Source organism: Pithys albifrons, chromosome 3 (assembly GCF_047495875.1).
Source record: "Pithys albifrons albifrons isolate INPA30051 chromosome 3, PitAlb_v1, whole genome shotgun sequence".
Lineage (NCBI taxonomy): Eukaryota > Metazoa > Chordata > Aves > Passeriformes > Thamnophilidae > Pithys > Pithys albifrons.
Window position 1 is genome coordinate 6,814,882 of NC_092460.1, and position 16,800 is coordinate 6,831,681.

At 46.4% G+C, this 16,800-nt stretch overlaps 1 protein-coding gene across 19 annotated transcripts in view; it reads left to right on the forward strand.

The window, feature by feature from the left end:
* Nucleotides 1-3,847: 3,847 nt before the first annotated feature.
* MAGI1 (membrane associated guanylate kinase, WW and PDZ domain containing 1) overlaps nucleotides 3,848-16,800 on the forward strand; it is a 336,793-nt gene continuing 323,840 nt past the window's right edge. For all 19 annotated transcript variants that reach the window (XM_071550294.1, XM_071550297.1, XM_071550298.1 and 16 more), the window contains exon 1: nucleotides 3,848-4,473. In XM_071550294.1, the coding sequence (XP_071406395.1) occupies nucleotides 4,191-4,473 (283 nt within the window). In that variant the 5' untranslated portion in view covers nucleotides 3,848-4,190. The remainder of the gene's footprint in view (nucleotides 4,474-16,800) is intronic.

Here is a 16,800-nt window from a genome sequence, read left to right on the forward strand (position 1 = left end):
GACTCAGAGCAGCATCAGCCCATTCCCTCCTTGCTACCAGAGAACAGCACCATCTAGTCAAGAAACCCTGGACTCTACATAGAAAATGCTTCTTCAACAGAAGCTGGGTGGGATTACTATAAAAAACAATTCTTATTTGTGTAACAACAGCAATATATGGCTTTCCTATGGACAGATTCTGGTACCATGAGGAGTTACCAGAGTTACCAACAGGAAACTCCAATGTCTGAAAAACTGGGTCTTGCTTAGTCTTTTTTTTCTCTCTTTTATCCCAGCATCCATGTTCTTAGGAATTCAACACCTTTAGGGCTGTGATGTCAAAGAACTGAGGGTTTGGGATTCAGCTGGAAATTAAGAATAAATTCTTCCGTATTAAATAATCTGTGCTTTTCTGGAGCCTTAATTATTGTCATCTTCTTTTATGCTCTCTGGTGGGAGTGCATGGCTCTGAACTGCCATAAACTCACAACATTCTTAGGGACTAGACATGATTTTTCATCCCAAAAACAAAATTCTAGGTTTTCCAAGTTTCAGTAGGAAATCTGGGAGAATGATTTCATGCTTGGTGGAGATTTGACCCATTTTAGAATCCAGGACACAGCACAAGATTTCAGAGATGCTTATGAGATCAAGACCATGGGTCAATATACTACTTGAAAGAACCCCTTGAGCTGTTGGTTTGCAGCAGGGTCCAAAGCATGCAGATCACCTTCTAAAGGAGAAACGGGAGCACCAGCCTGCTCATCCTGACAGATTAGAGACTGGCATCAGATGGGTTACCAAACCATGGTGACTATAGACAAAAGAGCAAGAGACTTGGACTCTCCTTAGAGGTCTGAGCCAGCCCAAATCAGATTTTATAGGGCTGACATGGGCTGTGAGCTGTTAAAGAGCATGTAGACCTACACAAGATGAGGCAGGACCAGCAGCTGCAGGTGAGGCAGGATGGCTGCAGAGAGCCTTTCTCAGATGAGGAATGTGCCTGAGGTTCTCCCTGCACTGTGCTAATGTTCAGCTGTTCCCTACGTAGGTGCCCTGTGACATTTCCTAATTACAGTTTATAAAGCATTTAGGGACCCTTGCTAAAAGGAGAGTATCATCATTAGAAATGCAGCTGTTAGAGATGAAGACAGGCTGTTAATCATTAAATCAGTCCCCTGCAAAGGCAGGACCACTGTACCCTGTGAGACAGGCCATACTGTGCATATGAAATGCAATGACAGGTTTGTATGGTGTAATAATCTGATTATCTATTGGGCTGGTGTCAGGGACTCTTCTGGGCAGGAGCAGCCCTGCCATGGGTCACAGGCTCAGTGCTGTTCAAGGCTGACCAAGGACTCCCTTTAATAGAGAAGGCTAGAGCAGCTGTGTCCTGAAATCATCTTGTTGCAGTAGTAGGTGCTGGGCAGTCACAGAGTCAGGAATGAGGACAACAAAAAAACCTTTGGCTATATTTGAGCTCTTATAAGTGGTGCCAGCTTCCAGGTCCTAGGGCTATCCAGATTGACCAACTGGTCCTTACTGGATGCAAGTAGGAGATAAAATGTTAGGAAGTTGGCCCTGGAGAAAAACTGAAGGGAGACTCTGAAAATCAAGAGAAAGTTCTGGCTGGGACTAGCTGTTTTTTTAATTACCAGCAAGAACAATTTTGAGAACACAGTGGCCCAGACATGACTACAGTGTTAGGATTATGAGGGGAACAGCTCACACTTTCATTAGTGTTGCTGCAGTGTTTGTAAGCAAACTGAAAATGGTCCTTGGAAATCTATCATCTCATAAATCTTACTAGCAAAATTGTTTTCCTAAATAATGTTTTTCAAAAATTTTTCCATGAAGCATAAGTAGTTTTGAAGATCTATTCAGGGCAGCCACAGCTCATGTGATGCTCACATGGATCCCAGATGATTTTTAGCTTAGCAGGGCTGTCACATAACACATCCCGCAAAATGATGGTGATGAAAATACGTCACACCCAGCTCTTGGCTGTGAACAAGAGTCTCCTTGCACTGTGAGCTCACGCCTGTGACACAACTATCACAGATGAGAGAGAAACCCTTCCCCACATGCCACGCTGCTGCTCTGCAGGATTCACAGACCTCCTGAGCATTTATTGCCCAGGGGATTCAGCCTGATGACCTATCCAGTCTTTATTGGCAAAGGCACAGTAAAAAGTGTGCTGTCATCCTAAAAGTGACAAATTGGGTAACTGGTTACTGAGCCAGCAAAAGCAGATGTGCGTGCAAATGAAGTATTAAAGTTCCAAATGGAAAGAAACCTCTTAGATGGAAGCAAACAAGAGCTAGACACAGCAGGTACTTTGAATTTCATGAATCCATTTGTACCCAAGAAAGCAGGTTCTGCCCTTTCCTTGGAAGGACTTTCCTGAGCACTGGCAATCCTATCTGCTTCCCATGGAGACCTGGACAGGGGTGCCTGAGGCACAAGGGATGGAATTGACTCACTGTTGTGCTATGTGACATTGGACAAACCCTTCCATTGCTTTGCCTCAAGGTGGCTATGCCACTTGGGCCAGACACCTCGGCTTCTGCAATTGCAGAGCAGCGTCTGCAGTGATGGGAGTTTTATGAAATAGCCAGATGAGAGACTGCAGATGGGGAAAGGAGTAAGATTGCAGGGTGTGAGGGAAGGACAGGCTTCCCTGCTTCACCCAGCAAGGTGTAAGGACAGGGAAAGTATCCCTGTCGCCTCTCTCAGGTCGGTGAGCTAAGCCTGGCTGATAGCTGGGTCAGCATTACGTTGGTCCGAGCTCCTTCTCCAGCTACCGCACACGGGCTCCCCGAGCCTGCCGGCTCTCCTGCATCGCGGATTATCGCGGTACACGCTTGGCTGGAAGGATGCGAGACGAGAGAGCGACGCGGACAGCAGCGAGACTCTGCGGGCTGCAGTGACTGAGCGCGCGTTAGGGCAGCGCAGGGAGCCAGATCGAGCTCTTTGTTTCCCTGTGTCACTTCTCAGTCCCGATTAGCAGCAAAATAGGGCACGCACACATCTGACAACTGAATTCCTTGCTGGAAGGGGTTCGGTCATGCATAAGACTGTTCAGAATGAGGCCTGGCTTTCAGGTTTGGAAGCATGGAGCATGACCTGGAAGGGACAGCTGGTACATGCACGCTTCCTTATTTCCCCTTTTAGAGTTTTGCATCAGTTCTGTGTAACTTTGAAGAGTTGTGGTCAAGGACATACAAATGGATGCCTGTCCCTTTCCCAGCAGACAGACCTCACTATCCGTCTGCCCACCTTCTCAACAATCACTCGGAGAAAAGAAAATGTGAGAACGTTATTAATGTCTCAAATTCAAGCACTCAGTGAAAAAGCAGAGCACTAAGGGCAGGAGCACGACTTTCACCCAAGCCTTGCGCAAGCGCTTTGATACCATTCTAATGACGGGCTTGTGCAACTTTTTCCTCGGGACTTGGACTTTGTGTGTCCTCTCACGTAACAACCACCTGGAAAGCACAGGTGAGAAGTGATTGCAGCGGTTTGCGGCTGGGAAAATCCTAGAAATCCTACCGGGAAAAGCAAAAGACTGACATCCTTTCTGCTTCAGAGCACGAGCATCTCCGGGACAGCACGACCCGCGCCCCCAGCCCCTCTCGCAGAGGGATCATTCCAGCCCGGGGGGAGTCCGTCCTCGCCATCGCGCGGGGGGACGCCGGCAGGGACTTCTCCCGTCGGGAAAGTTGTCGGTGGGAGCGGGGAGGAGCCGGGCCGGCGCGGGGGGCGGCGGGCCGAGCCGTGCCGTGCCGGGGGCGGGGAGCGGGCGGGGGCCGGGCCGTGCCGGGGCGGGCCGTGCCAGGGCGCCTGCGCCGGGCGGCGCGGAGCGCGGCGGAGCGGGACGGACCGAACTGGAACAAAACAAGCGGCGCTTTATATCGCCCGCGAAGACTCCGCACCCCGCGGAGAGGGGGAGCGACAACACCCGCGCGGCTGCCGGATTTGCTTTTCCTTTTTTTTTTTTTAGGCGCTTTTAATTTTTTTCTTTTTTAAAAAATTATTGTTTATTTTTAATAAGAGGGGAGAGGGGCGGGCGGCAGGCGGTGCGCGCCCTCCGCGGGCGCGGGGCCGTGCGGGCGGGGATGGCCTGAGCGGGCGACGTGTCCGCGCCGCCCCATCCCATCCCCGCGCACCTGCCGAGCGCGCCCCGCGGGCGCGGAGGGTCGCGCAGCGCCATGTCGCGGGTCGTGCAGAAGAAGAACCACTGGTCCAGCCGGGTGCGGCAGTGCGCGCTGACCCGCGGGCCCGGCGGGCAGCTGGGCTTCCCCCTGCTCGGCGGCGCGGAGCACGGCGAGTTCCCCTACGCGGGCGCGGCGGGGGACGGCGAGGCGGCGCTGAGCGAGGGGGAGCTGCTGCTGGAGGTGCAGGGGGTCCGCGTCTCGGGGCTGCCGCGCTACGACGTGCTGGAGGTGATCCGGAGCTGCAAGGACCCCATCGTGGTGAAAGCCGTCCGACAAGGTGCGAGGGGGGACGCGGAGCGACGGGGCGGGACGGGGGGACGCGCTCCGCGCTGCCCGTGGGGCTACCGGGCCGCTGCTGCGGGGCTGGGTGGCCACGGGGGAGTGCGGTCGAGCATCAGCCCCCTGGGGCAGCGCAGGGCCCCGACACCGCGAGTGTCAGCGCACCCACCCGTGTGCGCACCTTTTCCGAGGGCACTGATGCACAGGCAGCTCGTCCTGAGCCCGCCTGCAGCCGTCCCGCAGTTCCCTGCCCTGCGTTAAGCGCCGTGAGCAATTGCGTGAGACTTTCCCAAAGGCACCGCGGTGCCGTCAGCGCTCCCTGCGGGGCACCCACGCGTGTTGGGGGCAGCTCGGTGTCTGCTGACCCCTGGAGAGGCTGAGGGAACCCCACAGCTGGGGAAATGTGGCAGAGATCCCTTCCTCCAGCAGCTGAGCATCCTGTGGAACTGCTGGGTGGTGACTGTAGTCTTGTTCAGAAAGTGCAGCGTGTGTTTCCCTGCTGCTGCCGTGGGAAGAAAAAGCTTGGACGCTCCAGCATCTTCCCTCTCTGGCTGAAAGGCAGCTCAGGTTTGCCTTTTTCCTACCAGTTTGCTGCGGTGAGCTGGTGAGGGCACAGCCGTGCTGCCCTGCAGCACACAGGTGAAGGCATGCACAGGTAGCTCTCCCTTTTGATTGAGGAAGAGGATAGGAAGAGTCCTCCCACTCAACAGTCGCTCAACAGGTTAGCTGACAGGCTTGGCTAATAGGTTGGTGATTTCCAGGGCAGGATTTGAATTTAATGCCAGGAAACTTGGTGCTGCTGTAGCCACTGAGGCTGTTCCGATGGGCAGGATGAGCCGGACTGCATTCGGACACCCTGAGCTGTGTCAGGCAAAGGAGCATCCCGAGGTCAGCTCCAAGTGGAGGAAGGAAGGGAAGTTTTCTTTGTGTCACCCAAGAGATTCCTTAGGGGAAAGTTTATTCGTCATCCAGACATGTATGCATCCCAAAGCTGGGTTTTTTGCTGTGGCTTGTGGTGCGAGAGGGTTTTTTCCTGTGCTTGGTTCAACCCAGCTGGTTGCTGCAGACAAAATTTATGGCCAGCTGGCAAGACTGTCACCTGAAGTCTTCTCCCTGGGCTCACTGATGAGCTGAGCTGAAGGATTGCAGGCACTTGTTTCACAGCCATCCTTCAAGCCTCCAGTGCTGGAGCAAATCTCGGTGATGGCGTGTCAGAGAGGAGCTAAACTGTGTCTGTGCAGTTCCCCTCAGCCACCTGCCCCAGAGCTGATCTACCAAAGCACAGATACTTGTTAGTCCTTTCCAAGACTCAGACATATTCCAGGAAACAGTGTCAAACCTTCAACAAAACCAGTTTTCTTTAAACAAATGTGTATTTTCCCTGCTGCGTTCTCTCTGCTTCACTGGGAAGTGCAGAGGGAAACTGAGCCTGCTGTTTTCCCTGCCCAGGCGGGAGGGGGAGAAAAGAATGAAGAAAAGTATGAGGAAATTAGGCAGAGTTTTTTTTACATACTGATTGTTTTAGCAGAAATGTTAAAATACAGCTTGTGGTGTTGCAATGTGATCAGTGTTGGTGGATGAAGGAAGGTGTGTAAAAACACCCCCTTCCCAGCCAAGCAATTCATGATCAAACTTTTTGTTATTTTGGAAACGGGAGTTAATAAAAACATGTCCTGGGAAAATACTGCAAATGACAGAACTTGGTGGTAAATGTGTCTCAGCTCCAGGATATGGTCAAAAGAAGGAGCAGAAAGCTGAGTTTTAGCATAGTGGTTTGGTTTACCTGAAAAATGGGAGAAAAGGGTTCAAAGACCTTGCTGGAAGTTAGAGCGGGCCCTTGAACCTTGTACCATTGTCATCTGCAGCTGAGAACTAAGCACCTGGTTACTGTGGGGTTGAAGTTTCCTTTTTTTTTTTTTTTCTTTCCACATATTTTAAAAAATGCTTTATTAGCCAAGAATGTAGAACAGAAATAAATATTCGGGTTTTTTAAAATAATTAAATGTTTTTGTGGTCTGGAAGGCAGTTTCCTGTGCCTGTCAATGATAGCCTGGCATTTGTGTGCTGCTCTGTGCAGAGCAGGGATCTCCCTCACGGATCAGGATCATAAGCATAGAAAAGGAGAGTACTTTAATTAAAATGCATTACTTCTGTGTTGATTAAAAATCTCATTATGGGGATGGCAACTGTCTTTTAACAGGAAATTCGTGGCACTAGAGCAGACAGCAAAGGAGTGTGCAGATAAGATTGTTTTCAACTCTGATTCTCCTCCTCCTCCTCCTCCTCCCAGTTCTTAGTGGCTAATTGACTGGCACTGAAGTGCTAGGGCAATATTAGCCTGGAAATGTATGTTTTATTGCCTTGTCTGTTTTGTATGACATTTACAAGGCTGGAAAAACAGGAAATTTACTATAAATAAGTCAGTCATCTGCAAGCATGAACAGAGAAAATAACTGTTCTGACCTTGCACTTGGTGAAAGAGACTAGGATGTGAAACATAGGTGGAATAGGCTGTGCCTGGGCTTTGTCATTAAACCAGAGTTTAGAGTCTTAAAGGTTCACGTACAATATTTTTTCTTGTTTTTGTGGGTGGTAAGTTTGAATAGGTTCCCACAAAGTACAAAAAGGGGGAACCTATCTGAATTCTCTTAATGGGAATACTGGTATTTAATACTGCTCAGATGGGATTTCTTGGTCCTTCACTTACCCTGTTAGAAAGAGTGAAGAAAGCTAAAGAACTTTAATGAAGCTTTTCCTTTCTTTTCCTCATATCTGCCCTTTTTGGTATTATGGTTGAGAAAAAACCTGTACCATTATAGTTGCCTGGTTTTGGGAGAGAGAATAAGAATCTCCTGCCATGAATCTTAGTAACTTTCAGAACTGTCAAATGTGTGAACAAAACTCAGTTAATATGTTGTGCTTTTATGACTGACTGTTTCCGTCTTACATCTGTGCTTGAATTCTGATGAAATTGGCAATTAACTTCTGTGCAGTTAATAAATGCATTTTTATTATTAGTTGGTCTGAGAGTATGGAATTAATAAATTGAATTATAGGAGCGGTGGTCAAATATTCTTGTATAAAGCTGGCATTGCCTTGACTCAGCTGTATTGTGAATATTGAAACTTCCCTGAATACATTTCACATTTTTCAATATAGCTCCCTTGGATAAATTGAAGCATAGTTATAAAATCAGGCACACTGTTTCTTCTCATGGATCTGCGTTAACAGAGTCCAGCACAACAGAACAGAAGTTTATTGTGCTATTCTCCACAAGGAAAGAACTAAGGCTGTATCTATCAAAAGTTGACCATGATTTGTTTGAGCCAAAGTATTTGGGTTTTCATTCTCCCTCAGCAAGAGATGGGCACATTCAGAGAGATTTCCAATTGCAGCCTTTTACTTGTTTTGCTCTTTGGTTTCAATGAGCTGTGCTAAATCATACCAAGCCTGATGCTTGGTATGGGAAACTGTCAATATGTTTGTACACTTATTTTTAAATTGTTTTTCTTTAGTTCTCATTTCAGCGCTTTGCTTCTCTAAAATGTTTCAGAATCCCAACCTCTAAAAGACCAATCTCTTTGAAACCAAGAGGTGCTGAGAGTGGTTCATGCAATTAATAATTTTCATTTGCAGCTGGAATGATCCCGCGGTAGGGGGGAATTGAGGGAGTTTGTGGGGGTGTTTTTTCAGCCCTGTACAGGGCAAACAGGAGCAGGCATGATCCCAAACAGAAACAGTCACTGTTTACTCAGTGCTATCAGCTGCATTTGTTTCTTTTCAAACATTAACTTGACCCTAAGATAAATTCTGAAATACAGTGCAGTGACTCAATGCTTCAATGTCAGGCTGGCATCTGCTATACATGAGATGTTAAACTCAGTTACATATACCAGTGTGAACAAAACCAGCTTCTTTCAAAAAGTTTGTGTGAGCTGGTATTTCCATCTTTTCCTTTTATTTTCCTGAGAGGGCTGGTGAGATCATTCCTGTTTGATTCAGGGAGTTTTCTTTTTGTAAAACATTAAAAAAAAATAAAGAAAAAGAGAGAACAAGAAGAAAATGTTGATGCCTCTGTAAATTGCTGTGTGTTCAGTGGTTTAGCAAACCCAGGGAAACAGTGTCACTTTGTGCGTGGTGATGCTGAATATCCCACGCGAAGTGCCGGGTCCTGGCATTGCCGAGCCCGGCAGTGAGTGCTGGTGCCCATGGGCTGCCCTGGGATGAGCAGAGCTCGGGCTGGATGTGCAGGCAGCTGCCTCTGGGACAGGGATGGAGAGGCTGCTTAGACGGTGAGCTCCTGCTGTTCCCAGTTTACCTCTGCAGGGTCACAAATGAGCTCCAGAAAGTGTTTGCCACCTGTCTTTGCTTGCTGAGTACCAGTCACATGCACGGTGAATTCTGCAAGTCGTTTTTCCATCTGACCCAAATTCTTTTAGAACCCAAGTGGATTTGAAGTGGAGAGAAAGATTTGCCAGCTGAAAACTTGGGTGATGTTCATGCATTTTAGATTTATAAGGTCTGTTTTCAGCTCTGACCTGCTGGGTGACCGTTGGATGAGTCACTACTGAAATATAAAATAAAAAAAGAATCTCTTTTTCTCTCACTTTGAACATACTTGCTACAAATCAGTGGTGTTCTTTCTTTAAATTAGTCCCGTATTTATTAGTTGTGTAATGTGTATGTCTTGTATTAAAATATTGCCATGAGAAAGACCTTATCTTCACTGTACTTGAATTTACTGTGTTGTATTTGTCAGGATTTAAAGTTGATCCTGCTTGTGACAAATCAGTCATCCAGCCTCTCCTGAGCCATGAGGTAGCACCCCAGAGATGGATGTTAGAGCCCAAGAGCCACATCTTGGCTGTTATAAAAGTTTTCAGGAATTAATATGATCCTTTTAATGGCATGAAATGGGATTATATTTTCCACAATAAAGTTAATCTTTCCACCCATTGAGATGGGACTCCTGGTTCCCTCTTTATGGCCAGTCAGATCACAGAGCAATTAAATCACAATTATAGTCTAATTATGAACAGTCATTCAACATAATTGCAAAATAAGATGTTAACACCATCCTGCGTGTTGTTCCCTGTTTTTAAGACTGCATTATAACTCCTGCATGAGTGAATAATTGACCTGCTATTGTGATATTTAGGATTCATCTCCCATGTTAGAAATTTAAGAACTCTTTTTACCAGGTTTGAAAGCCAAACCGGCTCATTGCTGTTCCTATGTTTGGGATTATCATTTTCCTCTGGTTCAGGTCAGGCTGTGATCATTCATGCATCTCTTCTGGCTGTTTCTGTATCTCTTTATCTGATGCCTGGGGATTACACTTACTCCTTTGGCAGTGTATGCATGCACAGGGGAACATTCGCCCCAGGGCAGCTCCATTAAGGTATAAAGATATTCAGAGTAGCATTTTTGTGGCTGTGCAGAACTGATGATTCGGGCCCTCATTCATTAGACTTCAGCATGGCTTAGTTTGAAAGTAACATAGAAGGTGAGAAGATACTGCTGCCCCAAGGGCTTTTTCTATTGCATTAGCATGGTCTGAGCTGTAGGCAAGGGTAGCATCCTTGGGACCTCTGTTCAGGTTTTTAAAAATAATTGGCCAAGTTTTTTATTTACATTCCTTAACTCTAGACACAAGCTATTCTTACTAGTTATTTCAGGTGTTTCGGTTTTTGGGCAGTTTTTTTGCTCTTCCTCTGGCTTTGACTGGAACTTGTAAATCAAAGTGTTTAGTTTTGATCTTTGTGTGCTTCAAGTGACTTAAATTTCTTGATGAAAAGCACAGAGTAGTGGTTCTGTATGAGCAAGTACTGTGAATTTATAAAAGGACTATGAAAAATTTGAGGCAAGACGTTAGCTGGAGGCAGGAATCCTTGCTGTGAGCACTCAGTAGTACTTGGACAGCTGGTGCTCAGACCTCTCCATCCTGTCTGAGCTCCTTCCAGCTCCATGTCCCAATTCCTGGAGCATCAAAATACAGATCCTGGTCCATATCTCTCCAGAGTTTTTCTCCAGCTCAGCTGTGGAAAAGATTTATTTTTGTCTTTTAGAAACCAAGCATAAAGTGACCTTTTTGCACCAAGGGCACAGGGATGGGTCATCCTCCCTGTGATCTCTGAAGATCTTCTCCGCTCCCGTTGCCCTGTCACCGGAGGCATCGCTGGCAGGACAGGGAAAGCAGCGGCTCCTCCGCGCTGAGTGACAGCGCTGCTGAGCGTGCAGGACCAGCTCTTGCAGAAACAGAATTTTCACCACTATCATCATTTTTCTGTCTCTCTTGACACTTGATATTTTGTTTTCTCGGTTTACATTTCGGTCTCGTGCTGCTTGCCTTGGTGTAGCTGTCGTGGTGGTTTGACAGGTAGAGGCTCAGTGCTGGCAGCCCAGAAAGATCCACAGGATCGGGGTGTTTGATGGTTTAAGTTTGGGAGTTCCTGAGAGGAACTGGTGTTGGGAAAAAGCCTGTGCCTGGGATATCATCTAGAATTTGGTATCTACTGATCCGAAGGAGAGCTGTGGAAGAGGCTGCCTGTTTCCGAAGCATTTTGGAAGCTTTTATGTTGGGCTGGTTTGTTGGCAGGTTGGGATTTTTTTTCTTTAATTTTTGGCTTTTCCTTCTCAGCCAAATAGGTGGGCCAGCATCCCTCGTGGCCCTGCAGGAGCAGCATGGCTCAGGGTAACTGGGATATTTTGGTTGTGATCCACCCTTCAGTTTCCAAAGGTCAGACACACCATCCATCCTCCCTCTTGTGACATTTTAAATGGTTTCCAGAGCTATTTTGCTGCTGCAGGCCGTAATGATGGCACCATGCTCTCTGCTAGTCCCCAGTCCTGACTCTGGTATCATTTGTTCTGAACTGTTTTGTGTTAGTAATATTATTTAAACCTGCATAAATTAGTTTTTTCTTCAGGTCCTGTGTTTTGGGTTACATTCTTGGCTTTTGGCTAAGAACAGTTCCAGTTTTTATAGTTGAGAGGGCTTGTATCATACCTTAAAAGAGAAATAAGTTGTAAAAAAATATTTATTGAATTTAATTGACTGTCACCTATTAGACTAAGAGCAATAATGCTAATTACACAGTGTGAAAATAATGCAAAGTGCCCTGCCTTCATAATGGAACAGGAAAAAAAACCAAACAAAGCCTTTGGGATGACTTGCAAAGTGGAACAGATGCCCTTACAATTGTAAGTAATTTGAATAAGGAATCAGTTTTGCATGGTTTGCTAATCCTTCAGTAAAGAGTTCATTGTCTTGGATTATGCATCTGTAATTTTGGAGCCCTGAAGTCAGTGCCTCTCTACAATTAGGTTGGGAAGAGACTTTTCTTCATATACTTAATCTCAGTGGCTTGTTTTTTAAGGAGAAAACCTCAGCTCTGGGTTTTTCATATAGTTATTAACAAAAAGCCTTTGAAAAGAAGCTGCCTAAAATCCAGCCACTCCCTCAACACAAACAAAGCTGTGCAGATACTGTGTACTTTCAAAAAACCCCAACTTTTATGTTCAACCTGTCTTATTCCAGTGGTGCAGACCCTGCATTAAGTGGGTGTTAGTCCAAACTGATGACAGACACAGATGTCTCGGATTTTTTTGGACACATAAGAGAGAGGGAAGTTACCTCCCAAACAGGCTGAACTGGACAGGTGAGAACCTGGTCTGCAAAGTAACTGTGAAAAGACTTCTTAAAAATAGCAAGGAACATGCCCGTCCTCCTCTTTTCCCAAAAGATGCAACTAGAACTCACAATTAACAATTCAAATGGCAGGGATACAGACAGATGCTCCCGGGGCTTGGACCTGCAGAGAAGCAATTCACTGAAGCCTTGTGGGAAGCCAGGGATACCTGAAGGAGAGGTGAAGTGAGATGGGCAGTGTGAGATACATAAATGATACCAAAAGCATTGGGTTGAGGAAAGATTTTCCTGTTCACTGCTGGGTTTGTTACTGAGGCTGTCTCTAAAAGCAGAGACTGCCGAGTCCTTTCTGCAGGATCAGCCAGGAGCTTGGCTGTCTTTCCAGCTGATGACAGACCCCTTTTCCAGAGCAGTCCAGCCCACCATCTTCTTGTTCTGGGCCTACAGGAGAGCTGGAGAGGGACTTTTTACAATAGCATGTAGTGATAAGGCAAGGGAGAATGGGTTTAAGCTGAAAGAGAGCAGGGTTAGATCAGATGTAAGGAAGAAATTCTTCATTGTGGGAGTGGAGGCCCTGGCACAGGTTGCCCAGAGTAGCTGTGGGTGCCCCATCCCTGGAACTGTTCAAGGCCAGGATGGATGGAACCCTGAGCCCAGGATGTAGTGGAAGGTGTCCCTTCCCATGGCAGGGGGTGTTGGAACTGAATGATCTTTAAGATTCCTTCCACCCCAAAACATTCTGTGACTCTATGATGCAGCTTTGCTGTTAAACTGGCTGGTAGGTTGTGGTGCCTAAAATAGCTCCTGCTCCTCCAGGGCAGCCACTCGGCTCCCCTGCACAGAGCAGGGATGGATGGGGCACGTGTGGCACAGCACAGCCCTGGGGGAGCTGATCCCAGGGAGCTGGGGGGGAGCAGAAGTCTGCAGTGTGGCTGAATTTGGGGACACTGTTGTCTCCAAGCTGAGTCTCCACTTTGCAGTGCTGGTGCCCGGGAAAGGCACTAAGGGACAGGACGCCTGATGGGGCTTTGGCAGCCACTGATCCAGCCCAAGCTTTGTTCTCTTCCAGTCATGAGGGTGAAAGAGGAATTAGTCTGATGCAAAACAAAGAATCATGTCCTTCTCTTTTCCCTGGTATGCATTTTTCCTTAAACAATGAAGTGACTAATATAGAATATCTTCTTAATGTGCTCTGGTTGTGGTTGAGAGGAGCAGCAGCAGCATGAGCACGTCCAGAGGCTGTGCTGGCTGCACAGCAGGGACTCTGAGAAGCACGGAGTCAGTTGTTTCTGAATAAAATCAGTAAGTTGTTTGCTTACTGGGAGGGGACAGCTTGTTTTGTTGATGTTAGATTGTCTTCTTCTGGTACCCTAGCAAACGTGTTAGTTTTATGTGCAAATGCCAAACTTGCTTAGCAATGGTATACAGTGTTTTGTTAACTTCTGTGTAGTCTCTGTGCACTGTGGAGTCCTCCCTCTCACCTACTGTCTGCTGTTACTAATCAAACTGTTTCCAAATGGAGGTCTGAGCTGACAGATGCTTTTATACACATATCATAGCTGTATTATCCCATTTTCTTGCTTTCTTTCTGGTTTCTTTTTGTTTTTGTTTAATGACAAAGTATGGACATGCTGAGATTGTGCACTTAATTTCACATGGAGGTATTTTTTTCTCAACTAAAACCATAGTCTGTATAAATCTCTCATGTCACAGTAAACTTTGTTTGCTACAGGTGAAGCAAGACACCTAAACCCCCAGTAATGTCTGTCTCTGGGTTTCTGCAAGAGTCATGGAGCTGCTCTGGGCAAAATCCAGATGGGTGTTGAGGATATCAGGGCTGTGCTGGTCCGGGGGTTGGCTGGTCAGTGAGATTGCATGTAGGGGAAAGTTTTATATCTACACCTTGTCTCAGAGGAGGAGCCTGTGAAAATTTTGTGTCATATACCAAAATAGTTTGAATTCTTGCATGAGACTATTGGAATATGTGATTGGTGTGTATACATGGATATGAATATATTTACTTTTTTCACTGTAGCATCCATATTGTCAAATGCGGCTTGAGTGAAAAGTTCCAGAATCTCTTCTTTTTTTTTTATTTTTCCCACTTAATGGAAACTAATCCCATGACCTCAGCAGCTAATTGTCAAAAACCCAATGCCACAGATTTCACTGTAAGTGGTAAAAGTTGTGTTGGAATATCTATTTGAAAGCTGAAAAGGATGAGTATGAAACCACCACCATTATGGCTGAGGACAGTTCCCATGCCCATTACTTCATCACGAGATGCATGGGCAGCCTCTGATCCTGTAAGAACATTTTAAATTCACTATTGTGGTATTCCTGTGGTGAAACTGTTTCGGTGATACTTGTCCTGTAAATCATCTGCAGGAACATGTTGGTTTGGAGAGACAACTCGTTCGTGAGACCTCACTGGCTTTCGGGTTCTGTGATGCAGCTGCTGGATTAGGTCCAAGTGCCCTCTTCCTGACAATGCTGGGGACAGGGACAGCTGCTATTGAGACCTTTGTCTGGGCCCTGTGAGTCATTTTGAGAGTCAGGAGGAAAAACGAGAGTGCACCTTAAACTTTATGTTGGACTGGTGCCCAGTTTTGCCCTGCACAGAGGTCTCTGGCATTTTAAAGGCAATAAAGTGTCATTTAGCTCCCTCATTCCAAAGGCAGAGGGAAGTTACACTTTAACACAAGGTCATTCCTTAATGAGGGTGGGAAACGTGGTGAATACTTGGATGCACGATGGTAATCTTTCAAGAGTGATGAAATTTGGGGCCCTCTTGTGCCAGGCAGTGCATGGACATAAGAGAGTTGTCCCTGCCTGGGTGCTTGCAGAGAGAGAGAGAGGTACTAAGACCCCAAAGTGATGTGTGGAGGGAGGAAGCCAAGCACAAAAGCTGTGTGGCTCAGTTGGGATGCTTGTGTCACAAATCTTGTCTCCCTGTTGTGTTTTGGGGCTCTACTCTTTCTCAGATGTACATTAAAACAGGGAAAAAGGATAAATTACTTCAGCTGGAGCAGCTCCCTTCTGCAGTGCTGGACTGTCCTGCTCAGGTGGAGCTTTGCCATGACAGTGTTTCCATAAGTAGTCTGTAGGGTTTTTTTTAATTTGTGCTTGTAAAACATGTCAAAGGCTGAAATTTTTATCTGCGAAAGAGATGACTCAGGGTCTATCCAAGGTGGCTTTTCCATTTATTTTTGTTTTCTGTTGCCAATTTTCCAGTTCTATTAGTTGATGCTAGAAATACACACGTATCAGTTTTTCCAGTACCTAAATACAAAGGGGTTTTTTTGCATAATTCTGAGCTGGAATAGGATATCTTGGTCACATTGCAGACTGGTAAATTTGGATCTGCTGAAGTTGTTACACATGAGAAAAGCCCCAGTAAAAATGATAGTGCTTAAATTTAAGCATGTGCTAACGTAAGACGTTGCAGAGGGCTTTTTGTATCTGTCTGTAAAAGATGCTGTAATCAGCACTGAGGCTTGCCTAAACCAGTGTGGAAATTGCTGTTTGCCTAAAAAGCCGGGCAAGTTGTCACAATCCCAACTTTAAAAGGCTGCAGCGGATTAACCAAAAGCTATTTCAAATTGATTTAGTGCAGCTGATGTGTAACTCAGCCTGGTCATCTGTGCCCTGCCAGGGACTGCCGTGCTTTGTGCTGGTTTGAGTCCCAACACCAAGTGGGTGAGTTGACAGTTGCATCTTGCTGTGTTGGGGCTGCCTGCTCTCCCTCTGAGGATTCTGGGGAAAACAAGGAAACCTCCCAAACTGGCTGGGCACAGTTAGCCTTTATTTCCAGTATTCTTCTGTAATTCAGTACAGTGTCTGCCGGAGCAGATCCCGGATGGGATCTTGCCCATGGCAGGGAGTACAAGCATTTTTCCACAGTACCATTGAGTTGGCAGGGAAGGTTCCATCAGCTGCCTGGCTGGAGCCCGGCTCAGGATATGTTGGATTTCTGACAGAGTGTTTCTGCTGCCTGCAGCACCTCCTGCCCTCCAGGCCTGGGGCGTGTACTCAACAGGAAAGTTCAGAACTTTTCTTTAAAAACTTAGGGACTTTTTTAGCAATCTTACAGGCTTTGATTAGAACTGGTGTTCCTCTTTTCCTGTATTGGTTGCAGATGGAGGTAGATTTTACAAAGTGTCACCCAGGTGACTTGCTGCTGTTCTTTTACTGCATTTTTAGAAATCTCAAGTGTCCTCCCAGCAACCTGTGGGCTTTGTCAGGCTCCTCCCTGAGCCCAGGCTGAGTAAAGCCTTCCCAATTGGTGATAAGCATCACCAGCTGATAAACAAAACTTCATCAAGGCCTGTAAAGGACAGAGTTTTCATGTATTCGGACACAGCAGCAGCACTGCTGAATGCTGATAGCAGTGTCTGAGCCAGTGGCAAGAACAGTGGGGAATATTTAATGCATATTTATTTTTCCTCCAAGTCCCTGATGTACAGGAGACCTCAACATTATTATGCATTGCAGTGGATCATGTTCAGAGCCTCTTTTTGCCATAAAAACATTGTTTCTATCTCAAGTTTAGCAAACAGATGCTCTCAGACTTGACTCTCTATGAGGTGATATTGCACATCAATGCCTTGTAATATCCAGGTGAGCTTTAAGTTGTAATACTTACAGAAAACATGTCTGAAACTTCCCCCTCTT